The sequence below is a fragment of the Elgaria multicarinata genome, chromosome 7 (genome assembly GCF_023053635.1).
Source record: "Elgaria multicarinata webbii isolate HBS135686 ecotype San Diego chromosome 7, rElgMul1.1.pri, whole genome shotgun sequence".
Lineage (NCBI taxonomy): Eukaryota > Metazoa > Chordata > Lepidosauria > Squamata > Anguidae > Elgaria > Elgaria multicarinata.
This window is the reverse complement of record NC_086177.1, coordinates 36,421,838-36,444,292: the sequence shown is the minus strand read 5'-3', so window position 1 is coordinate 36,444,292 and position 22,455 is coordinate 36,421,838. Positions and strand designations below refer to the sequence as shown.

General features: G+C 39.1%; 1 protein-coding gene across 1 annotated transcript in view; it reads right to left on the bottom strand.

Moving 5' to 3' along the window:
* The window catches only part of DTNBP1 (dystrobrevin binding protein 1), a 62,396-nt gene that overhangs the window by 24,368 nt on the left and 15,573 nt on the right, over positions 1-22,455 (bottom strand). Inside the window, exons 6-7 of the mRNA XM_063130414.1 lie at positions 20,314-20,446; positions 13,937-13,959 (exon numbers count right to left, since the gene is read on the bottom strand). Of these exons, the coding sequence (XP_062986484.1) occupies positions 13,937-13,959; positions 20,314-20,446 (156 nt within the window). The remainder of the gene's footprint in view (positions 1-13,936; positions 13,960-20,313; positions 20,447-22,455) is intronic.

Here is a 22,455-nt window from a genome sequence, read left to right as displayed (position 1 = left end):
ATTGATGTCTGATCGGTTTCATAGAATGGTGGCAACCAAAATGCAGCAGGCTACACAGGAAGAATAGGGCAAAGCTGATATTCAGATCTACAAATGCCATAAAATAAGGTGGCAAGAGTTGACCATACCACGTACCAATTCAAGTGGGAGGATTTTTTTAATGCTCCCCACAGAAGCCACCTACAAGCAATACTTCAGGGAGAAAGCTTTAGTCATACTCCCTACTGTGCTAATTTTCTATTTGCAAGATTTGCTCTCTCTCTCTCACTCACTCACACACACACAAATATATTACTTGACTGCAGGTGCAGATGATATCGTCCTGTGCATTCTACTACTTATTCAGATGCAAACGTACATCAAGTCTCACTCTCTTTTCATAGTGGGCCCAAAAATTAATGTCTGATTATAATCTGTGTCAAAGTCAATACATTACACACACCTTTTCATTCATTGTCTAGTGACATCTTTAACCTTGCTATACATCCACACAATTTTTTTTGCTTTGTTCAGACTTCATGCAATAATTTCCAACAGAATATTTTGCATCAGGTTACAACACATTTCTCTCCGTTTCAAAGCCATTTTCAGCCATCTCCTAGGGCAGAAGCACTGTGGTAACAATTCGCAATGCTAAATCTTTCAACAAGTTGATTTAGCTTTCAGTATTCTTTTCTAATGGATTCCCCAGAAGCATGTCCAAGTCTAGACTAAAATTAAAGTTCGAATATCAATACATTCCAAGTGCTCATACACATATGCCCTGGCTTTTGTTTATCTCTGATGGAATTTCCTCTAGCCATCAACATTTATGGCCTCTAAGCCTATGGAGGCAAGCTCTTCTATAAACCACGTGTGGGCATCTATCTGAGAGAGGGCCCTCTGCTTCAACCCTATTTTTAAAGCAACATCCCTTTTTTCTTATTGACATTAAAAGCAACATGGCTCTTCCTTGGGCTTCAGGATAATTGGTTCCAAAAGGGATTTCAACCTACTGAGGTTGCTTTAAGTTTCACTCCCATTTTAGTTTCTTCTCAGCTTAAGCAGGTTATTCAAGAAGCACCAAGACTAAATTAAACTACCAGGTTACTTTTATTTATTTATTTATTTATATATTACATTTTTATACCGCCTAATAGCCGAAGCTCTCTGGGCGGTTCACAAAACCGTAAAAGAGGTTAAAATCTTTTGATCACTTACATTACTGTGATAAAGATTAGTAAATCACTTTGGGCACTCAGTATACATTTAAAAGATATAGCAATAGTGTTACAGTTTAGGTAGTGTGTTTATACCTTTAATAGTCCATAGCTAATAGCATCAAATTCAAATACATGAAGTTGTTTTTCAAAGCAGCAGCTCAGTGCAATTTCCCACTTTACTTTTTTCCACGTTGTGCTGTAGCAAAGGGATTGGAAACTCTCCAAAGAGGCAAATCTTTATAATGTTCAAATGATCAAATATTAATCTGAGAGAAGTTTTTGGCAGAGTGGTTCTGGGAACTTTATCATCTGAAGAGCTTCAGGCTCTTATTTGACCATTACCAAAAATTAAAAAGACCGAAAGGGGAAAATACACACCATCTTCCAGTCTAAAGCTCATAAGCATGGAAAGCAACATGAAAAGCAATTTTCAGAATGTACAAAAACATATAAAATAACATATAAAATATTGACTAGATAAAGAAGTCATTACTGCAGCAGATTATTGCCATCTAAGCAGCTGCTTTATTTGGTCAGGAGGCAGCAGAAACTAGACACCACATTGGTTCTAGAATGCTTTCCCAGTAAGAGAGTGCTGGGTACTCTCCTTGCTAACAAAAATAGTACACTTACGCTGCAATAGTATATCCACATACATGGGATTAAGCTCTATTGAACTCAATTGGATTTACAGTACTTCTGAATAGACATGTGCAGAATTACACTGTAAGGCTTGGCAAAAGGTTCAAATAAACTACAAAATCAACATGTTTTAATAGTTGGGTCAGCCACAGCAAATCTATTCTTTGTGGAATTACTCCAGCGTAATTCTTTAAAGTAGACATTTTAAGTCAATCCACCATAGTGTGTGTTCAGATTCAATCTGCACTGTGCCAATACAGACGGTGTTTAAGCTTCAATTCACTCACATAATTTTTTCAGACCTGTTCACACAGGACGTCTTGTCTGCTCAATGTTTTAAACCTGCATTACTATCTATATTCCTGCATTTGGGCACTCCTGAGAGCATAGATGACAATATTTTTTGCTGATAAAAACAATTCCTTTAAGTGGATTATTGTCTGGTTTGAGGTCGTATTCTGCATTTTATATGACTAACTGAATATATGGGGATTGAGCTTCAATAATCTAAGTATGTGCTCAAACAAAACCTTCACTATGGTATATGTACTTCAATAATCTTTGCCTTTTCAGGTCATTACTATTACATCCCCTTTGGCTGCGTTGCATGGCACAATAGTCAACTCTGCTAATAGTCGACTCCACGGATTACTATTATCATGTCATCTTGTGTACCCCCCTAAATAGTCATCCATGGAGTTGACTATTAACACAGGGTTGCCTACTGCCCACTCCAACTCCCTCTCTCTCCTCCCATCAAATAGCGGCACTGGTTCCCATGAGAATCCCCAAAGGGGGATTCTCAAGGCACATGCAGTCCCTAGGTGGGACACCGTGATATGTTACTCCCCACATATTCCCAGGGATGTGCACGTCCCGTCCTTAGGTGGGATGGGGTGCTGCGATCGGGGCATCAAGCTGTGGGAGACATCCTTCCCCCCACCCCCGCAATGTATTTTGATATGTAGTCAGGGGGATGGCAGGAGACATGCTGTGCATCCCGTCCCCTTCTCTTGTGGTGAATGGGGACAGGGGCGGAAGCGGCTCCTGTGGCTTCCATTCACAACAGAGGGGGGACGGGACATGCAAGCATGTCTCCTGCTCCTGCCTCATGACTCTGTAGGCACGTGAAATTGTCAACGAAGCTCGCCACACAACACAATCAACAGTTGTGCTGATAGTCAACTCTGCATACCTTTGATTATTTGTGTTGGTTATTGCTGGGAAATAACCATTGTGTGGAAAAGGCTCGACAGACAACACAACAGTCAACGGTGGACTATTTAAGCAACCATTAACTATTGTGTTGTCCGAACCAAGTCTTTGTGTTTTCACTAAGTAGAACTTGCCAAAAACTGTACGATTTACATTTAGGGAGCAATCTTATACATAATTTCTGACAGCTAAAGGGCTATAGGATTTTGCAAAAGCCTTCCTATACTGGCAAAACACCAGATGTGCCACTGCCATGACAGATACGCCCGTGGAGCATTCCACTACTGAAGACATGCCAGCAGATCTGCTTAAATTCCAGTGGGTGCACGGGGATGTAATAATTACTGACAAAGACCTTTGGCTATGGGGCAGTATAGAAATGTAATAATAACAACTTTCTCCCTCCACTACATCCCTTTGCCATTCGTGAATTCTGTGCCTTGTCTGAACTGTATTACAATACTAGTCTTTTGTACCCCCATTGGCAGTGAGAAGTGCCTCCCATACATAGGAAAGGCATACATCCCCACAAACAAGTAAGCTCTCTGTTGGCATGGCCAGGCACTCAATTCCAGCCATTGCCACTGCTGGCCAAGCACTCATAATACTGGATGCATAGAGCAGAACAAACTGCCATCACACAGAGTCCTAGTATGGGAAGTGTTTACTACAATGTCCCTCAACTCCATGGGTGGAACAGGGGCATGAACATTGGCTGTGCATTCTTCCATCACACTCCCTCATAAACACCTACTGTGCATCCAGGTTCAGGGACTAAATGCTCCAGCTGCTTCCTATTACTCCTTGCAGGCTACTGTCACACAGGTACTAGAACCATCTCACATTCTATTCTGTGGCAGCCAAGAGGGAGACCCACCAATGATCAGCAGTAGTGACCAGGAAGCTCCTCTGTGAGGTTGTTAACTTACTTGCTCTGGGCAGGCTCCTGTATTCCTGCAAACTCCATGACAGATAGATGATATTACTGACAAAGAACTGATGCCATAAGAGACACTACATTTATTACCCTATCTGTCAAGCTACTGTCCAAGGCACAGGAATCCTGCTAGGGTGACCAGTTGGCAACCCCACATGTATCTTTGTCTTTTAAGATTTACTTCCACCCCAAATGCTGATTAATAAAGGCCTTGAATGTGCTACACATTTTCGTTGTTGCCAGGGATTGATAGTCAGAGATCCCTTTTTCCGCACCCTAGTATGATTTGGCTTTAGAATGGGATTCTGATGGGGATGGGAGCTTGATAGGATCAGGGCCAATGGCACCTCCACTCTGTGCTCACTCAAGTACCCAGTATCATGAGGAGACAGGCCTCTCAGGGTGCATGTGAGATAGAGACTGCCAATTAGTCAATTGGGGGGGGGGGGGGGAGAGAGAGAGAAAAGAGAAGGCGAGAATTGAAGAATCCTGTTGAATGCTACTCATCAGGGCTGGCCTGCCAAGCAAAATAGCAGCAAGGAGTGGTAAACTGCTCATATGAGTTGCTAGGGGGAGGTGTAGGCCAAGAAGGCTAATTAACCCATTCAGGGGTCTGTGCAGCACATCTTCTGATTGACTCAAGGTATGCCTGGATGTAGCAGTGAGTACTCCTTACCTTTCCTAGTAGAGAGTTATATCCTGGATTCAAACAAGGGAACCCTGCTTGTAAGACATAGGCTGTTCAAGCTAGGGCTCCTCCTGTGATCTATGACTTGGTGTTGAGGCTGGGGAGACAAATGTTCCATAACGTGCCTGTTTCCTGTCTAATGCTGTGTCTGAATGTTATTTGCAGAGGGAGGAATTCAAGAACTGGGAGCTCCCTCTCTGTTGCCCCTGTTTGTTTTGTCACCAGACCCGGCATGTGTGAAGCCATATTCACCCCTTCCCCCGGTAGAGCTCAAATTCCTATCGCATACTTCCCAACCCCATGCAGGGAGCCAATGGCCCAGTTTACACATAAGAAGCTACCTTGGCTGAATTTCCACGCAGAGCTTTCATTGTGCTGGCCACCACCATTTTGTGTGAACCTAGAGAGGGTGGTTAGTTGACAAGTTGCATACAACCCTAAAACAGTCCATGGGTTCTGGGTGACTTGTCAACTACCCCAACAACCCAACTTCGGTGTGTTCTCACTTAATGAGCAGCTGCTGCAGCAGGAGTTTCAATCAGCAGCTTAGCACCAATGGAGGGTGCAATAAGCCATGGTAGGTTGCAGTGATCATGTGAGGTTGCTGCTGTCAGTAACTGGGTTCCTATGACCTGCAAGCAGTTAACATAGGCTTTAACTGTGCTGCACATGTTAATCACATGCCAGGGCAATTTGCATAAATTACTCACAGCAACATAACTTGCATGTTGTGCAACCCAGCCACAGTGGCTTGATGCTACAGGTAACTGGTGAGTTTTTTTTAAATCAGTGACTAACGTTTAATCAGTAAAGTTAACAGAAATTAATTCAGGGATCATGTTCAAACAATTAGGCAAGCAGTCTGTCATAGGAATGCAATGGCCCTCCAACATTGTTGATGCATGATTGCAATACTATGGTCAAGGCGGAAAAAATGTAGAGACACTCCTGAGTTTCCACATTATATGCTAGTTACTAAATTTCTACACTACCTCGATTCATTTGTTAGATCTCAGAAAAGCTTTAGTTCACTTTCTTATTGGCTTAACACACACAAATACAAATAAAATGTCATTAGGTAAGAGAGGGGAAAATAAAGACATTGCAAGAGGAGTGAAAACTCTAAAAGAAGATCAGAAAAATATTAGAGTGCAAGTGATCAAAATGTGGGTTTGCAACATAAAAATACAAGAACAATAAAATGGACTATTAGGTATTACATTATATATAACATAGACTTGATTATGTGTAACGTCATGAAAGGATTTCAGGGTCAATATTTTTTTTTGCACCATTTTGGAATTAGTTCATTGTCAAATACTATTCACAAAACAGTTCAATAATATATTGTTCTTGATACCATTAGCCTGAAAATGTTGCCCACCACAGTATTAACTACATAAAAACGTTTTCTACAATAGGACTACATATCAATCTTAGATAATTCAGTCTATGAGCCTAACTGAAGCATACATAAAATATACATTTAATTTTTAATGACATTTTATTCAACAGTTTTTTTAAAGGTAGTTTTGAGCATTTGCAAGAAAATGTTCATTTATAAAATAAAACAAGACTTTTCAATGACCATTTTCAAAGCACAACAGAAGCAAACCTCTAAGCTGAATATCTTACTAGCCTAAGAAGAGGTTATCGATTACTAAACCATTCTTACAACAAGCAATTTCAAATCTACTAAATCCAACACTATCTACTTCATGTTAAAACATGCTTGTACTAAAGGATGCCAACAGCCAGTGTAAAAATCAACAGAAATGGATTCCTGACTACTGAGCCTGGCACAGTTCTCTAATAAATCAGTTGTCTCTGATATTAACGAGTTCAAGAGTCTGCTGGACAAATTTTACCCAATGACTGGCAATACAATTTTCTGTGAACATTTACATAATTACAGATCATAAGCTTAGATTTATGCCTGCTCATCAGTGAATTTCACTCTATTATTAAAGCAAAGGAATAATCACTCCTACAATATGCATTTTTCCATTTTATTCTGCTTAGCTACCTAGCCTTTCTACTGCCAGAACATTACAAGTTAACCAACACAAATGCTTAAAAATAGCTTGAAAATTACTTTATAACCAGCCTTTTAATAACAGGAGCTTGACAAATGACAATCATAATAAACTGCCACCTACAAGAATTCCTCCGATTATTCTCGTTGGTTCCTGGCAAGGACATGGCAGAGAAAAACAGGCAAGTAAACAGAAGCACAGTGCTGGTCAAGTGAAACCTCCAATTACCAGGCAGCTCTAGTGATGTGCATCTTTCCCGATGTAGAAAAGAAGAGTGATGCTACACATCCATTCCTCTCTCTCTCTCTCTCTCTCTCGAACAACACAGGATATACCACTTTTCAATTGGTCATTCACATAAAATTTAGACACACAGTGACAGTTCTGGCTACTGCTACTTCCTAAGCTGGATGCAAGCTGTCAGGAGATGTGTTATACCAGAATGCATGTCTGTATCTGGGAGCATACCACATGCTGTTCAAGAAAGGGGTGGAAAAAATATAGTCCTAAGGAATGTATTAACCGCTAATACTTGACAGCCTAATGAAATATAATACATTATTCCAATTAAACTACTGCTGAACAGATTTCAGTTCCAATAACTACTGTTTACTTGATTCTCCCCTCCCCAAATTGCTGCTCCTGGTTGTTTAACAACCCTACAAGCAAAATTATGTGTTAGTCTTACTAGAAATGCATTTTCTCTTTTTGCATGTGTGTGTGTGTGTGCGCGCACACACACACACACACACACACACACACCTTACTTCAAAGCACTGCGCTAAAGGCAAATACTACACTTACTCAGTGACAACTGTATTAAAATAAAAATTCAGGATTTGTTCTATTCTACATGAGCAAAAGTCACATATTCTTGTTTCTGGTAATCTCTACAATTTGAGGTTTCAAATTTTTTAAAAGTGTCTTAAAGCAAAACTTATATTGCAATCTGAGCATATCTACTCAAAGTAAGCCCCATTAAATTCAATTGAACTTTCTCCCAGGTAGGTGTTTACAGGATTGCAGCTAATTGTAAATACTAGTATACAACTACTTTATGTGGCAAAACAAAATAAGTGTCAACAGTTTTTTCCCCTATAGTATTTAACATATGAATGAAAATATAACAGGATACTTCACATATCATGATATCCAGGCAATCTCAGTCCATGATTTGATTAGTGTTATATCTGAACCAGGATTCCAGGCTTGTTGCTCTCCTAACAAGCTAGAGTCATAAGCCAGAGTGCACACTGACCTTCCACACATTGACTTTCCACAAATTCAGCTATAAGGATTTAGCAACTTCAGCCCCTATGCCAACACCCAGTTCCAGAAGCCCTGTTCTTAACCAACTCACTTTGATTTCTTGGATGGGCCCCTAATCTGAGGAGGGATTGGCAGTCTCTCAAGTGTGGGAAACATGGTATAACTGTATCTCATTTTGTAGCTCACAGCATAGGAAGAGCAAAAGTTGTACAAAATGAAATTTAAATTTAAAAGGTCTCTTTTCGTTCATTGCTCTTTTGAAATTCCACAGCCTACTGGACAAACCAGCAGTCTAGAATATCCTTGCTGGATAAGATGTTCTTGCCCTCAACTTCGTTTATTTGTTTGTCATCACCACAATCACTGCACAGAATTACTTTGAAATTGCAGCAATAATCTACAACATTTATCTCAACATTACATTACATCTATTCTCAAAGTCAAGTTTCTTTGTTCTCAATGTCATTGCTTGCAAAATGTACCAGCTTCAAGAAGACTGTGAGCCTAGACTGAGCAGTTTCCCCACAAAAGCCATTTGATATCTTATGCAATAACAACAAAAAACTGATGGGAAATATTGAACACACACAAAATGGGATCCCCTGTTTGACTCTGTTCTGGGCTTTCAGTGGTGACATTATGCTGAATCTGGGAGCATAAATCTGTGTAGGATGGAGTAAGTGAGCTACATGGTTCAGTGAACTACTGCTACCAGTAGGTGACCACTGGTTCTAGACTCTCCTTCTGCCTTCCCCTTTTTCTTGTTCTGCAACTCAGCCCATTGCTATTCATAGCAACTAAAAATGAAATACATTAAGATACATTTAGCATAACATTATGTAAATAAGCTAAATGTTAAAAAGTAAAATGGTTATCCAGATAGCTTTTCTAGGGATAGTCAAAATAAAAATTGGTCCTGATTTCAATAAATGTGTTTTATTGTTATAAAAATATAGATGTAGGCCTCATATTGTTGGCTCAGGTTAAAAGATGAGTCACACGTCTGGGGGGGGGAAAATCAAAAATTCCATTTTAAAGTCTTAATCTCCCAGCAGTCATTTTATATACTTCCAAAGTTCCAATGCAAAGAATCCAACATGGTTTCCAGCAGAACTGTAAGGAATACTGCACCCTAACCCCCAAATGACAGTTCCAATCGAGAAAGCTGCTTTGGGAAACATGTCCACTTATACTGTATGTGTACCCAGAAGACCCATTCAATTCAATGGGCTTCACTCCTAGCTTTGTATTGAACTATAGTTCTAGTCTAGTATTTTCCAATGTCAGCTAGACCTGATGGAAATAACTATCAATCAATGGCTGTTTGCTGCTGGCATCTAGTACTCAGAACCATACCGCCAGTAAAAAAAAAAAAGAAAGGGGAGCTGCCTTTTTGCTTTTTTTCCTCTTCAAGTTAATACCTATTATAGAACTCTCTTTTTCAAGTTCAATTATTTTTTTAAGAGTGATTGCCACAGAATATGATAATGGGCTTAATTAAGTGCTGTGTGAAGGTGTATTTCCTATAGTTTACCTTCAACCTAACAACAAATATATATAATATATTATTTGACCCCAAAGTTTAAGTGTTCTGTCACTGAGAAGAAAATCTCACTCTTTTTTTTCAGAGATACTTATTTTAAAAAGTTATATTGCATTTTTATTGCTGCTAACATTATTAAAAACAACTAGAGTTAAGAAACACCTTGGACAGTATCCAATACTGCTATACCACCTCTGCTGATTCCACTACACTTGCAGGACCCACCACTTGCACGATGGAGAATTGGTGGTTCTAAAAGTAACCCCACAAATGAGCAGAAACACTCATTTCCAGAACAGGACTGCTCAGCGGAGCTCCCTTAATTATAATTATTTCAACAACACCTATAAATAACTCAATCAGAAAAACACAAAAAGGATTAGCCAATCCCCAAACTTTCCTGAAGAGCCAGATTTCCAACTGGCATCTGAAAGCATTCAGCAAGTACAGGCAGCCCCCCTCAGAGAGGATGTTCCATTACTGAGTCAGCCCTGCTCCTAGGAGCCACCTGCTGAGCTTGCAGTTTCCAGGCACTCACAGAGCAGTACATCACATGTTGAACAGAGCACACAAGAGGACACATACAGAAAAGGCAGTAAGTTAAAGAACATCAGCTTCTCTTAAGCCTCTCTTAGCAGAAAAAAAGCATTTCATCTCCCCAATCATTTGAAACTTTTTTTATACCTTCTACTGTTCTACAATGTGAGATAGCAAGTACAATACAGACAGCATTCTAACTTTGGATGCACCATAGTTAAGATAACGGCATGATTTTTTCACATTATTTTAATTAAGCCAGTTATTAACATGTTATGGAAGGTATTTTCATTTCAACAGAAAAACACACAATGGAGATTTAATGCTTCCTATAGGAAACTCCAAAACTAGAGGAAACAGTAGTTTCAGGATAGGAACAGGATGCTGGACCTCCCATCCGAGCTCTGCTTACCTGCCCCATTCCAGAAACTAACATTTCCGTTTCTGGTTGCTTCTGGAAGCGCAGAACAGAAACAGCAGGGGCACAGTGCCCTGTTGGATACTGCCCCCCTTCCTGCCTTCTAATATACAAAAGAGATATCTACATGATAGGTAATATTAAAGAACACATTGCCTATTTGTATGACTTGTGTGAAGTCATAAAAATTGTATCATGCATAGATCAGAAAGAAAACTGAATGCAACCTTTCCTCAAACAAAAAAGTCAGTTCTTGTAGGCTCTCCCATTAATAAGCTAGCTATGGCTCCATGTGTAAAGTTAGTCTTCCATTTAGAAAAAAAAAGTAACCATAGGATTTTCTCCCCATCAGTTACTCTCAACCCTAAGGAAAGTACTATTGGCCTCTGAGCAAAAATCTCACTATTACATTTATATAGTGTAAAGGTATGTAACTATTTTAAATCATTTATTTGTGTTATGTGGTGTATCCTACCATTCCTGCAAGGAATTGAATATGGCACACATGATATTACTAAGATATTGCCTATCCTGGTACTGGTGAAATCTTACTGACACTACTGCCCACCTATGCATTGCACCTTATTACCAACACAAAAATACCGCACAGCACAAAATGGAGATGATGAATACTTCTACACAAAAGGGACATAGATATTTTACTAAACAATTTTATAGATACACAATTACTACCTATTTATTATCTTCCACTGCCATTGAGTATAGTTCATGTAAAATTTACCACCTCAAACAATATCTATTTTCTCTTCACTATCTCAGTCATTATCAGTAAGAAGTCATCTTAAGTATTTCAATAAAAGCAAAGAGAAGACTGAAAAATGATATTGGCAAAAAGGTTGCAGCAAGTAAGACTAAAACATATTCTTCATAGAGCTATTGGGTCCTCCTTTACAATTTGCAAAAGAGATGCGTGACAAGAAAATATTTTAACTAGAAATGTTTTAAGAGTGGCACCCAAGAGAGAAATTTAATAGAACCTCTTCACATCAGGCAAAGAAATATTGAACTGATTAATTGTCTCATGTTTATACTCGAGTATAAATAAAAAGAGACAGGGCAGGTTCTGATACAACGTTTGGGCATGTAAGCCACAGAAAAAGCAGAAGTAGTATCTCCAAATGTATCTTGATTTTCATGTTCAGCTGCACTAACAGTCTGAGGAACAAGCCTAGTTACAAAACCTCTACAAGCCAGAAGGCTTGTCAACAGCTTCCTTTTGTCTGATGTGTAGTATGAAGCTAGAATTACAACCCCCCCACCCCACCATGCTCTCACCATCAAGGTATGCTCAAGAATGTAACAGCTCTCAGATGCTTCCTGTGTATAATCTAGCATACAATCAAGTTTTAGAAAGCTGTAGTACAATGGATGTGTATTCTGTTGGGAAGTACTGTATGTGCTGGTGATATGCATTTACAATGTATATTTAGGTCTTAGAGTAACAGTAACTGGATAATTACATGGGCAAGTATTTCCAAAACACTATTTTATAAGAATGAACTTATATAACAGCTAGAATTAGTAGATACGTTTAAGATGAAGGATAACTTTTTCTATATGGATTATATTTGTGCAGATTATATATTTGCATATACAGGGGTGGCCAAAATTGTGGACGTTTTTTGAAATGTTCATGTTTTGCAACTTTGCATGTTCTGTTTCATGAAATTCAAATGTTTATATACCAACTGAAAGACCTGATTCACGTAATACAACAATCCTGCTTCTTTTCCTGGGTGTACAAACACTCTTTTCTTTTCTTCTCTTTTCTATTTATGATGTACATACGTACACTTTTAATTTGAGAAATACTTCAAATATTCACACAATCTCCAATTGTGCTTCAGTTACAGAACAGCAAAACTGACTTTCCCCAACTTGAAACATGATGTATCGCAGGTATTGCCATGCGATTGGTCCCCAGAACAAGGACTGTGATTGGCCAGTAGGGTTTGCAATTCCAATCCGCTTCTTCACTCAATCACACCTTTTTGTTTTTAGACTAAAGTAAGCATAACTTTTTTGTACTGCAGATATTTGCATTGTTTTTTTTAATTGAATTCAGCATTAAATTATCTTTCAATTGATATATAAACATTTGAATTTCGTGAAACAAAACATTTCTATAAGCTTGCAAAGTTGCAAAACATGAAAATTTCAAAAAGTGTCCACAAATTTGGCCATCACTGTAGTAATTAGGGCTGAGACCAAAAAAAAACAGCACAACCAACTCTGCACTGAGGGCCCCAATTACACACTATCAGCAGTGTCAAACTCACAAAACTGGTCTTCCCATGTTGATTCCTGTAAAGTATCCAAGGACACGAACAATAGCTGCATCTTGTGGATACTTTGCATGCAAGCATTGTACTTCCAATGAGAAACATTTTTGGGTGGCAGCCATGTCATAAATAAAGCACATAAATTAGGTCTGAGTATTCATAGGAAGTGGCTAGGGCTTCTGGCTGCTAAACCCACTCCTGTAGACCAAGGGTTCACAATACCATGGCGCCTCTGTAGCTATCTGCTCTCCTATGCCCCCAAAATAATGGCTGCCTCCACATTGGACTGAAATACTAATCACAGCTGGCTTCTCCTCAGTCCCAGTTCCTCCTTGCCCCTGTCTGCACACAAGCCCACTTCCATTCTCACTGGATTCAAGCAGCAATAGAAGGACATTTGGATCAGTCAGAGAGGAGAAGAAACAGAGTGAGAAGCTACAGCTGAGCTGTGCCAGTGTGTAGTCAAATGGGAAAAGAAAAGGTAGGTCAATTTATAAAGAATCATCCAGGAATTGGGGGTGGGGGAAGGCACTGGGAAAACAGTAGTCTGTGTAAGGGGGGGGGGGGGCAGGAGGCAAAACTGAACCAGACTTTGAATGCCCATGGTCTGCTAGAGTCATATATGTCCCTTCACTTCCAAAACTCAAACCTAGAAGGTCTGTAGTTTCAAACATAATTTATGTTGTTCATTGTATAAATTCAATATTAGTATTCACTCAGTAGCTCAGAATCTCTTTGGCCATTTACCAATATGGCATATTTATTAAAACTTTTGTATCTCACCCTATTATTCCTGGGATCTCAGGGCGGGGTACAGATAAGGTACTTCCATCTTTAAAAATAAGTCAGACTTACTGGAGTGTTTTTTTGTTGTGCGAAGAAGGCTAGAAGGGCCGGGAGACAGACAACATCATGAGAGGGACCCACAAAAATCCATGCGTGCCCAGTAACGAGCATGCAATAAAACGCTCATCTGATAGAGTTCAAAGACACCTGTTTACACCATGGTAGCTAAAGTTACGTAGAACTGGCTTGTGCAAAGGCAAGCAGCTTTATGTTAAAACAAAACAACCCCCCAAAAATATCATTTATTATGTTTAGTTTTTTAAAAAGTTGTCTTAAGTGAAAAAAATAGATTTAAATTACCTTTGAAGATTTCAAGTTCTTTCCTGCAATAGAGAAAAACAACACATAATGTATGGTCACAGATTTAGCTGTGCAAAACATTTTGCAGGCAAGAAGAAAATAATGTAAGATACTATGATCCCTTTAAGTAAACCTCTTCTTTACATAATAAGGTTTATAAAATAGCTTATTACAAGCAATAAAATTAATGTCAACTTATAATTGACAAATTTAACTTAAATTCCCAATGATTGCAAAATAGCTCTGATATTCTATCCCTAGATGACGACTAGTTCTATTTATATGGAGTGGAAACATTAGCTCTATATATCCCTCTATACATTGCATCAATGTTTTTCAGGGAGTGGGGGAATTGTTTAGGGAAGCAGATTATTCTTTCATGATAATGTTTGCAAATATCATATGCAATGTTCTCACAAAAACATTTTCCTTTACTTGTGCACATGTGTGTGTGCCTCACCTCCACTGTGTACACATTTCTCACGAAGTTGGGAAAAGAACACAATTAAATATCACTCATAGATACAAAAATTGATTCATCCAATGTCTTTATCACACAAGACACAAACAAGTATGAATGCAGAGATATGACAGTATAATTTCTTAGTAAATAAAAATTCTCACATTCCAAATCAAAAATAAAACAGTAAAAAAAAACCTCAGGAAACTGTACTGGTTACTATGAATTCAAAAAAACTATGAAAAAAGCAGAGAAGGCACAACTGGTTAAGAAACACTGTAGTTTCCCCACTCAACATCACCAGCCACAGATAACTAAAGCTGTTGGTGAATACAGAGAACAAATGGACAATTTGGGAGGAATGAGAGGTGGTTTAGTCTTTGACTTGTTGAATTTGAGACCATGATGAGATATCAAAGTGGATATATCAGAGATGCAGAACTGGACAAAAGGGGGAGAGGTATGGGCTAGAGATGTTCCCAATGGGATGGCATTTATTTATTTATTTATTTTATTACATTTATATACCGCCCCACAGCCGAAGCTCTCTGGGCGGTTTACAACATTAGCATCTAGAATAGGGGTGGGGAACCTCTTTTACTGTGAGGGCCAAATTCAATTTCAGAAAAGCTCCCAGGAGCTGCATTACAGTTGTGGGTGGGGGCAGAGGCAAAAGCGACAGGGCCAAAAGCAGAGGTGCTGCAGTCAAAGAGCTCCATCACACCTATTTTCCCCCCTGGTTTGCCTCTACGTTTATCTCTGTTTCATAAGCGAGGCAAGCCTTCCTCCCTTTCACAATCGTTGCTTTACTGGTGAACTCTCTTTTCACTGCTATTGCGCCCACCCTGCCCCACCCCACCCCTTCTCCTTCCCCCTCTAGTTCATTGGCTCTTGTCATTGATGGACATTGTGATCAAGTGGCAGCCTTCTTCCCTCGCTCATTGGAGCTCCTATGGGAATTAACCAAAATGCTTACAGCTCCCTCATTTTTAAAGATAAAGAGATGAAACTTGGGACAATGAGAGCACTTAAGTAGAGCTTTAGGCATGTCGTTTGAATCAGATCAGTTCATCCCTTGATTTTTAAGGGTTTTTTAATTCCCCACCTCAAGTCATTCCTTCCCATTCACACACTCATCTCCAATTCTGTGCAGGGGTGAATTAAGGCAGAATCAGAGGTGTGTGTGTTCAATGGAGCTCGTTTATTGCCCTGGCTTGATTCCCTTACTCAAGAGTGAATCCCAGTCGTACTAAATTCCTATGCATGCTTACCTTTGAGTAAACCCCATTGAACAGAGAGAGACTTACTTCTGAGTAAACAGAAGTAAGACCTCAGAAGTAAACATAGGGTTGCAGAGCACTTCTTTCCAGTTTGCTGTTTTATTTATTTATATTTATTTATTTAAGCATTTTTATCCCGCCATTCAGCCAAAAAAGGCACTCACGGCGGCTTACAAAAATATTTCTTGACAGTCCCTGCCCACAGGCTTACAATTTTAAAAAAATGACACAAAAGGAAAGGGGATTGGGAGGGAAGGGGGGAAAGTTTTAGACTTTTTAAAAAAGCTTCTGAGTGGCCACACTATTAAAAGTCAGTTCTATACGTGTTTACTTAGAAGTCTCTCTCCATATTTGGAAGAGGCTGAGTGGTATGAGGGATAGCTTTGATATTGGCATCTGTAGATAACCAAAATGCGTACATCTGCATAATTTTTAAAGCTAAAGAGATGAAACTTGGCACAGTGATAGCTCTAAAGGAGGGCTTTAGCTGTGCCAAGTTTGAATCAGAGCTGTTCATGCCTTGATTTTTAGGAATCCCACCGCCCTCAAACCATTCTCCTGATACTCCACCAATGCGAAATGCCACCTGTTTGCAGTTGTGGGGGGTCTGTTTTCCTTTACTTTGATAATGCACAACTGTGCATCTCCAGTTCATAATCTGCTGGGGTCCTCAGGGACATGTGCTCCTCCCTCCACCCCCCATTCTGGCTTTGTTGTTTAGAGATTTACTGATTTAACGTTTCGTCGGCTAGGCTCCATTTCTGTGGGCAATGAGGGTGGAGTTGGAGCAGTAAAAAGTCTATTCAACAGACTAAGCATAAGTCCATTCGTTCGGCATGGCGTGCTGGAGGAGGAGAACTTGTCCGCTCTCCCCTTTTGTCAGCAAGTCTCATTCAAAGCACACACACTCTATGAAAGAAAAAACAAGAGAAGAGCAATACACTGAGGCTTAAGGGCGCATTAAATCCACTTCAGGAAAATAATCCAGACCTTCCCCGCACCAAAATAATACACAAAACGGAGGAAATGAGGAAAGATGGGTGCAGAACAGGGATAACGTCATATGAGTCCTGCACTGCAATACCAGATACCAGAAGTGGTGAGAGAGTGTTAAACCACTGGTGTGATGGAGCTCAACGACACCAAAAACACCAGCATATTCTAGCTTAAAGCTCTTACTGCCAGCACCTAAGCCTTAGGAGAGGCATTTCAACCTTTTAGAAAGGGGAAAATACTGTGCAAAGGCCAGAAAACCAATGAACAATAGGCAGTCAGGGGAAAGGGGGTGGTGCCAGTTGAGGGAGTGTGTCATCTGAAGATTATCCAAGAACTAGAATGAGCCCAAGAGGGCTAGATTTGGTCCCTGGGCCTGAGGTTCCTCACCCCGATCTAGATGGCCCTGAATGATGAAATACCCAAGAGGAGAGAGCAGAAATAAAATAACAGGGATCAAGAATCCCAATGGACCCTAAAAGAGAGGGAAAAGGCAGAAGAGTTTCCACTACTGGAAATGTTAACTGAGCAATCAAACAAATATAACAACCAGCTAAGAATGTTCAGAAAAACTAAAAGCAGTAAGTTAGTCCAAGGTCAATTCTACCAAAGGCAGAAGAGAGGTAAAAAAAAGACAAGGAAAGTAAGGACCTTAGGACTTGGCAGTGAGAAGATTATTGAAAGACAGTGCCAGTGGAGTGCCAAAAAACTAGAATACTTTGTAATTTACTTTTAAATATCTAAGACATGAGTAAAACATAATATTTCTACCTAAATTCACACTGCAGTGCAAAAGATTTTAGAATTGTTTGTGGGAAATCATATACATAATGGACTGTAACTAGTGTGGTATGTGTTGTAGAGACACACAGAGATCAGCAATGATGGAAGATTAGCAATTTTTAGCAAGGGTACAGCTGCACAGTTTTTATTTCTATGTAAAAGGTAAAACCTTTCCAGTGCACCTTATCTTGTTAACTTTAAATAATATCAGCAAGCTTCAAGGCAATGTTAAAACGTAAAGCATTCTCTCCGTCAGAAGTCATCTGAAGAGCTGTCATTCTTTTAAGTGAAATCTCAAAGTAGTTTCTGGCTCTTAGATTATAAAAACCTATGTTGCGTCATTCAACAAGCTCCATTTCCTATATTTAGAAAAGGCCTAGTATCTTGAATATACAGCAATGCCAAATCTTAAATGTTGCCAACAGGCATAACTGACATTACAGAATGTCATCTTCAAGGAAAGTGTATATTTGCTAGACCAGAAAAAAAAGGCTCAGATCAGTAATTAATCTTGAAACTGAGTTAGCTGTGTACATATACTGCCTTCTTTTATTTCAGAGGTACATCTAATATATTACGACAGAAGCATAAAGTGGAGAGAGAGCTTTGACTTATGAGAACATTTTCAAATCCCTGCTCATTCACCAGGCTTACAGGGAAAGCCTTGGGTACATCAGTATCTCTCCACCTAACTTACATCATAAGGCTGTTCTGCAGGTAACATAAAAATAAACAAATAAAAACCACTCTTAGGTTGGGAATGTGTCCCCTGAACTTGATGGTGTTTGTTTCTAAGTAAACACGCTCAAAAGCATGCTATTAAGCTCCTTGGAGAAAGGGCAGGATGCAAATTAATTAAGCAGTATCACTGAAGGCATACAGCATAAATAGCAGCACAACAGTAAGACATTTTCCTTTATGTTATAGCCACAGTTTCACACAAAACTCGGAGAGGAGAAAGGAGGTACTGAATTATAGCAGCAACTGTGAGTTTCTAGTATATGTTATTTCAAAAAGAAGTAAAAAGGCAGTTTTAAAGAATAAAACAGGGCAGTAAAGATTTCAGCAAAGAAAGAGGACACTGATAAGTACTAGCAGGTAACAGGCCACATCTAAATGACAATTTTATTTGAAGAATCACTGGCTTCTCAGTTTACCCTTACCATACTACTACTCCAGATAGTAAGGTCACAGCATGGTCCAGTAAATCACAGCATGGTCCAGGCTCATATATTCCTTCATATGCAATTTCACGCATAGCATGTAAGAACAGAAGGCTATTTCATGCAGCTTGAAGATGGTTCGCGTGTTCTTTATCTTACACAGATATTGCTCAGCTGCTCAGCCAGTGAAACCACAGCAAATAACACACACATCATAGTTCAAACAATTAAGAGCACACTTTTAATGAGGAACAGATTAACAGGACATCACTCTGTGTGTATTAACCTCAATGGCTGAGAGCACTTCAGGAACATACACTTTTTCTTCACTTTGTGGGCTCCCTGGCAAATATAACTTCTAATTAATAATGATCTTTTGTATATGGGCCACTGTATATTCATTTATTTTGAAGATTTATATCCATCCATTAAATGGTTCTCAAAGTGGCTTATGAGGAATGGGTAATATAAAAAAAAACATACCAAAAAAAATGCAACTCACATATACATGACTCAGAAACCCTTAGTCCTATGGCTGATTAGTGGAACCAAAACACTTTTCTTCTGCTCTCCAGTTCCAGGGCAAATGATAGTCAGAGCTAAGTTGGAGGGAGAGAGAGGAAGAACAAAACACCCTGCAGCTGCTCCTTAGCTAGCTAATAGATGGGAGCAGTTTGTTCTCCCCCTTTGCCATGATATTCTACCTGGAAGGTAGATGATACAACCTATCAGTAGATCTTGGCCTCTAGGCAATTGCAGAGCCCAAAGTGTGCTTCCCTTCTGCTCTACAGGCCTGAGAGCAACCATTACCTTATAAGAACACAAATAAATTCAAATGTCCTTGATAATAAAAGCCCTTTGCCATCCCTTATAGGTTACTGATTGTAATCTTCTTATCCTAAAATTTTAGTTATCCAGGTGAATCTTAAAGGGTTTTCTTGATAAATTTTGCCATCTTGCTTGGCGTGAAAATGATGGTAATTCCAGTGCTCTTCTTCAAGGGCATAAGCTCGCTAATGTTAGTAACCTCACAAATTTGTCTCCAGAATTTCTCAAAAGATGCCTTTTAAAAATCAAATAACTTAGCCGCAGTTGTATTTCTAACTGGTCTTCCAATTAAATCAAGCTGGACTAACTTGTGATCAGTTGATCCAAGTTTATTTCCAACAGCCATTTATCTTATCCTCACTAAATGCCAGCAGCAAAACAGACACTTGAATGTCTCCTGAGGGTTGAGTGACAATACAATGAACAAATTTACCACTTAGCTCACCCAGAAATAGCTAGTTCCTGCTATTGTTAGCAGTATTATTTTCTCATCTGTGTAAAAGTAATGATGACCATCGTGATTATGCAATGCTCTTTACCATGAATCAGAGCAATGTTGACAGATGACTAATGTGACAGATACATTGTTATTAGTAAAAGATGAAGATATAAGAAACCAAAATAAAACCTTTTCTAGAATATATGCAGCACAATGTTTACTCAGAAGGAGGTGCCACCATGTTCAACGGAGCTTACTCCCCAAGAAGTGTCCACTAAATTCCAGCATGGATCTCCTAGCCAAATGGAGGTGTCCTAATTCCTTTTCATAAAGGGTTCTGTAAACATGGAAGTTTTCATACATAAAACAGAAAGGATTCAGTCCGTAAAATCAAATATAAAACTTTAAAATGGCAATATATTCAAACTTACCGTTTGGTCTTCTTGTAATTTTCCAGCTGTAGCATTTGCATTTGCTTGTATCTTTCCAATTCATACTGTCCACAGAGATCCTCAAGATATAGTAAATGATTCTCCATTTCCTTAAAGCTTTCTTCCAATTGGACTGTTATAACAAAATATTCTAATATCAGAATAGGTAAACTCCACCTCCCCTCCACACTGGTGTATCTGCCAACTGGCTCCATGTAGTGATCTGTGGTCACCACTGGCACAAGAATATCTGTGCAGACGAATCCAATATCTCCTAGCACCACTGCCATAAAATCATTCTGAATTGCAGCAGCTTCCAGGCAGTGACAATTTCTTCCACCTAAAATTTCCATGGAGCAAACATATAGCCACTACTATTGTTGCCATGAATAAATCTCACAGGGAGTTTCCCCCACTTCCACTTAACAGCCATGGCAATAGGTCAGGCAAAGTGATCAAGAGAACATATGGGTATGTGTGTGTGTGTGTGAGAGAGAGTGTGAAATACAAGTTACCTGCTTCTTCATCTTCTTAATGCAACTGACTTCTCCTCCCTGTGTTAACTATTCCTCATAAGCCCCAAGGGTCTCAAGAATAAGCAGATCTCTCAGGCAACCCTAGGATAACCCCACTTTCAGGGTCTGATACTACATAGATACTGGGTAAGTTTCAAAATAGTTAGATATACTACACACTTTCATTTAAATTTTCTGTACATCATATTGCAATGCAGGTGGCATGAGAAGGTAAAGTGGCATCAAGCAGTTAATCAGAGAAGTTTTTTCTTCATCCCTTTCTTCAGCAATCCACCTTTATGTTCCCTTAGCTTCCCTGTTTCTTGGTCCCACTCAGTTTCTCAACTCTCAGACTTCATACTTAACATAGACCTTTGTCTTTGCCCTTACTTCCATCATTACATAGTCCTTCCTATGATTATACTCTGTGTGGAGCTTCTCTAGAGTATTTATCAATTGACAGCCATTTTGGATACATTACCATATGGAGGATTAGAGTTATTTGAGGAATCCCCACTTGAAGCATAGAGAGGGGGAAAGCTCACCCCTGACCATCTTGAAAACTAATAGAGAATAGAGGTACTATTCCATACCCACCCTTCCTAAATTGGAAATAACATTTATTTACTGAGCCAATCCAGGGCTTGGAAATTAACACACAGAGAGATTTTAACCAGAGCAGGAGAAAAATGGGGAGCAGGGGCGCTTATAAAACCCATTTCTCCCTTTGAGATAAGCTTTCACAAGTCCTGGAAAATCATTTCTGATCCTGAGCTGAAAAAAATTTCATCGGAAACCCTAACAAAGATTTGTATGAGCTTTAAAAAAATGTCCATCTCTAGATATGCCCTGCAATATAGAATATAGCTCCATGCGGAGTGTACTTTAAAAACTTAAATTAATGTTTAAGTGTAGGATACTGGGATACTGACAGCCATAAGTTCTGAACAAGCATTTTAAGTAACTCATTGGATGAGGGTAAAGAAACTGCAAGACAAGAAGTACCATTAGCTGAGAATTACACAAATGTGGAATGGCTTGCTTTGGATGAAGTTTCACTCCTCCGAAGGCTCAGTTTTGCAATTTGGTTCTGGAATCCAGAGTCTCTCTTGCAATCCCAGGTGGCAGTAGTGGCCAAGAATGCTTTTTATTAGCTTCAAACAATATGTCAGGTATATCTACCCATATTTTAATAGCTTCCTTGGAGTCCTACTCTGGATTGCACAATCACCTGAAGTATGGTGAGCTGGTTATTTGCTTGAGGAACTTCTTGCTATAGGATTTTTTACTGCTCATCTGATGTTTTATATTATTATTGTTGTTGTACCTTATATTTTAAAAGTAAGTTGTAAACTACCCTCTAGACCTACTGGACAAAAAGATAGGGAAGCAATATTTTAAATAAAATATTAATAAAATCTACTTCTAAATACAACATATACACAAATCAAATCTCAGTTTTAATTTGCCATCCAGGGCTCTCTTTTCAAATATATTTTCAAGAAAACTGATTAAGAATAAGGGTTTTTGAAACAATGAATCAAATTGGAAGAAATCTTGGAGTTGTGCTGGGCAGTTTGATGAAACCAGTGACCAAATATGGGGCTGCTTGAAAAAAGCAAATTCC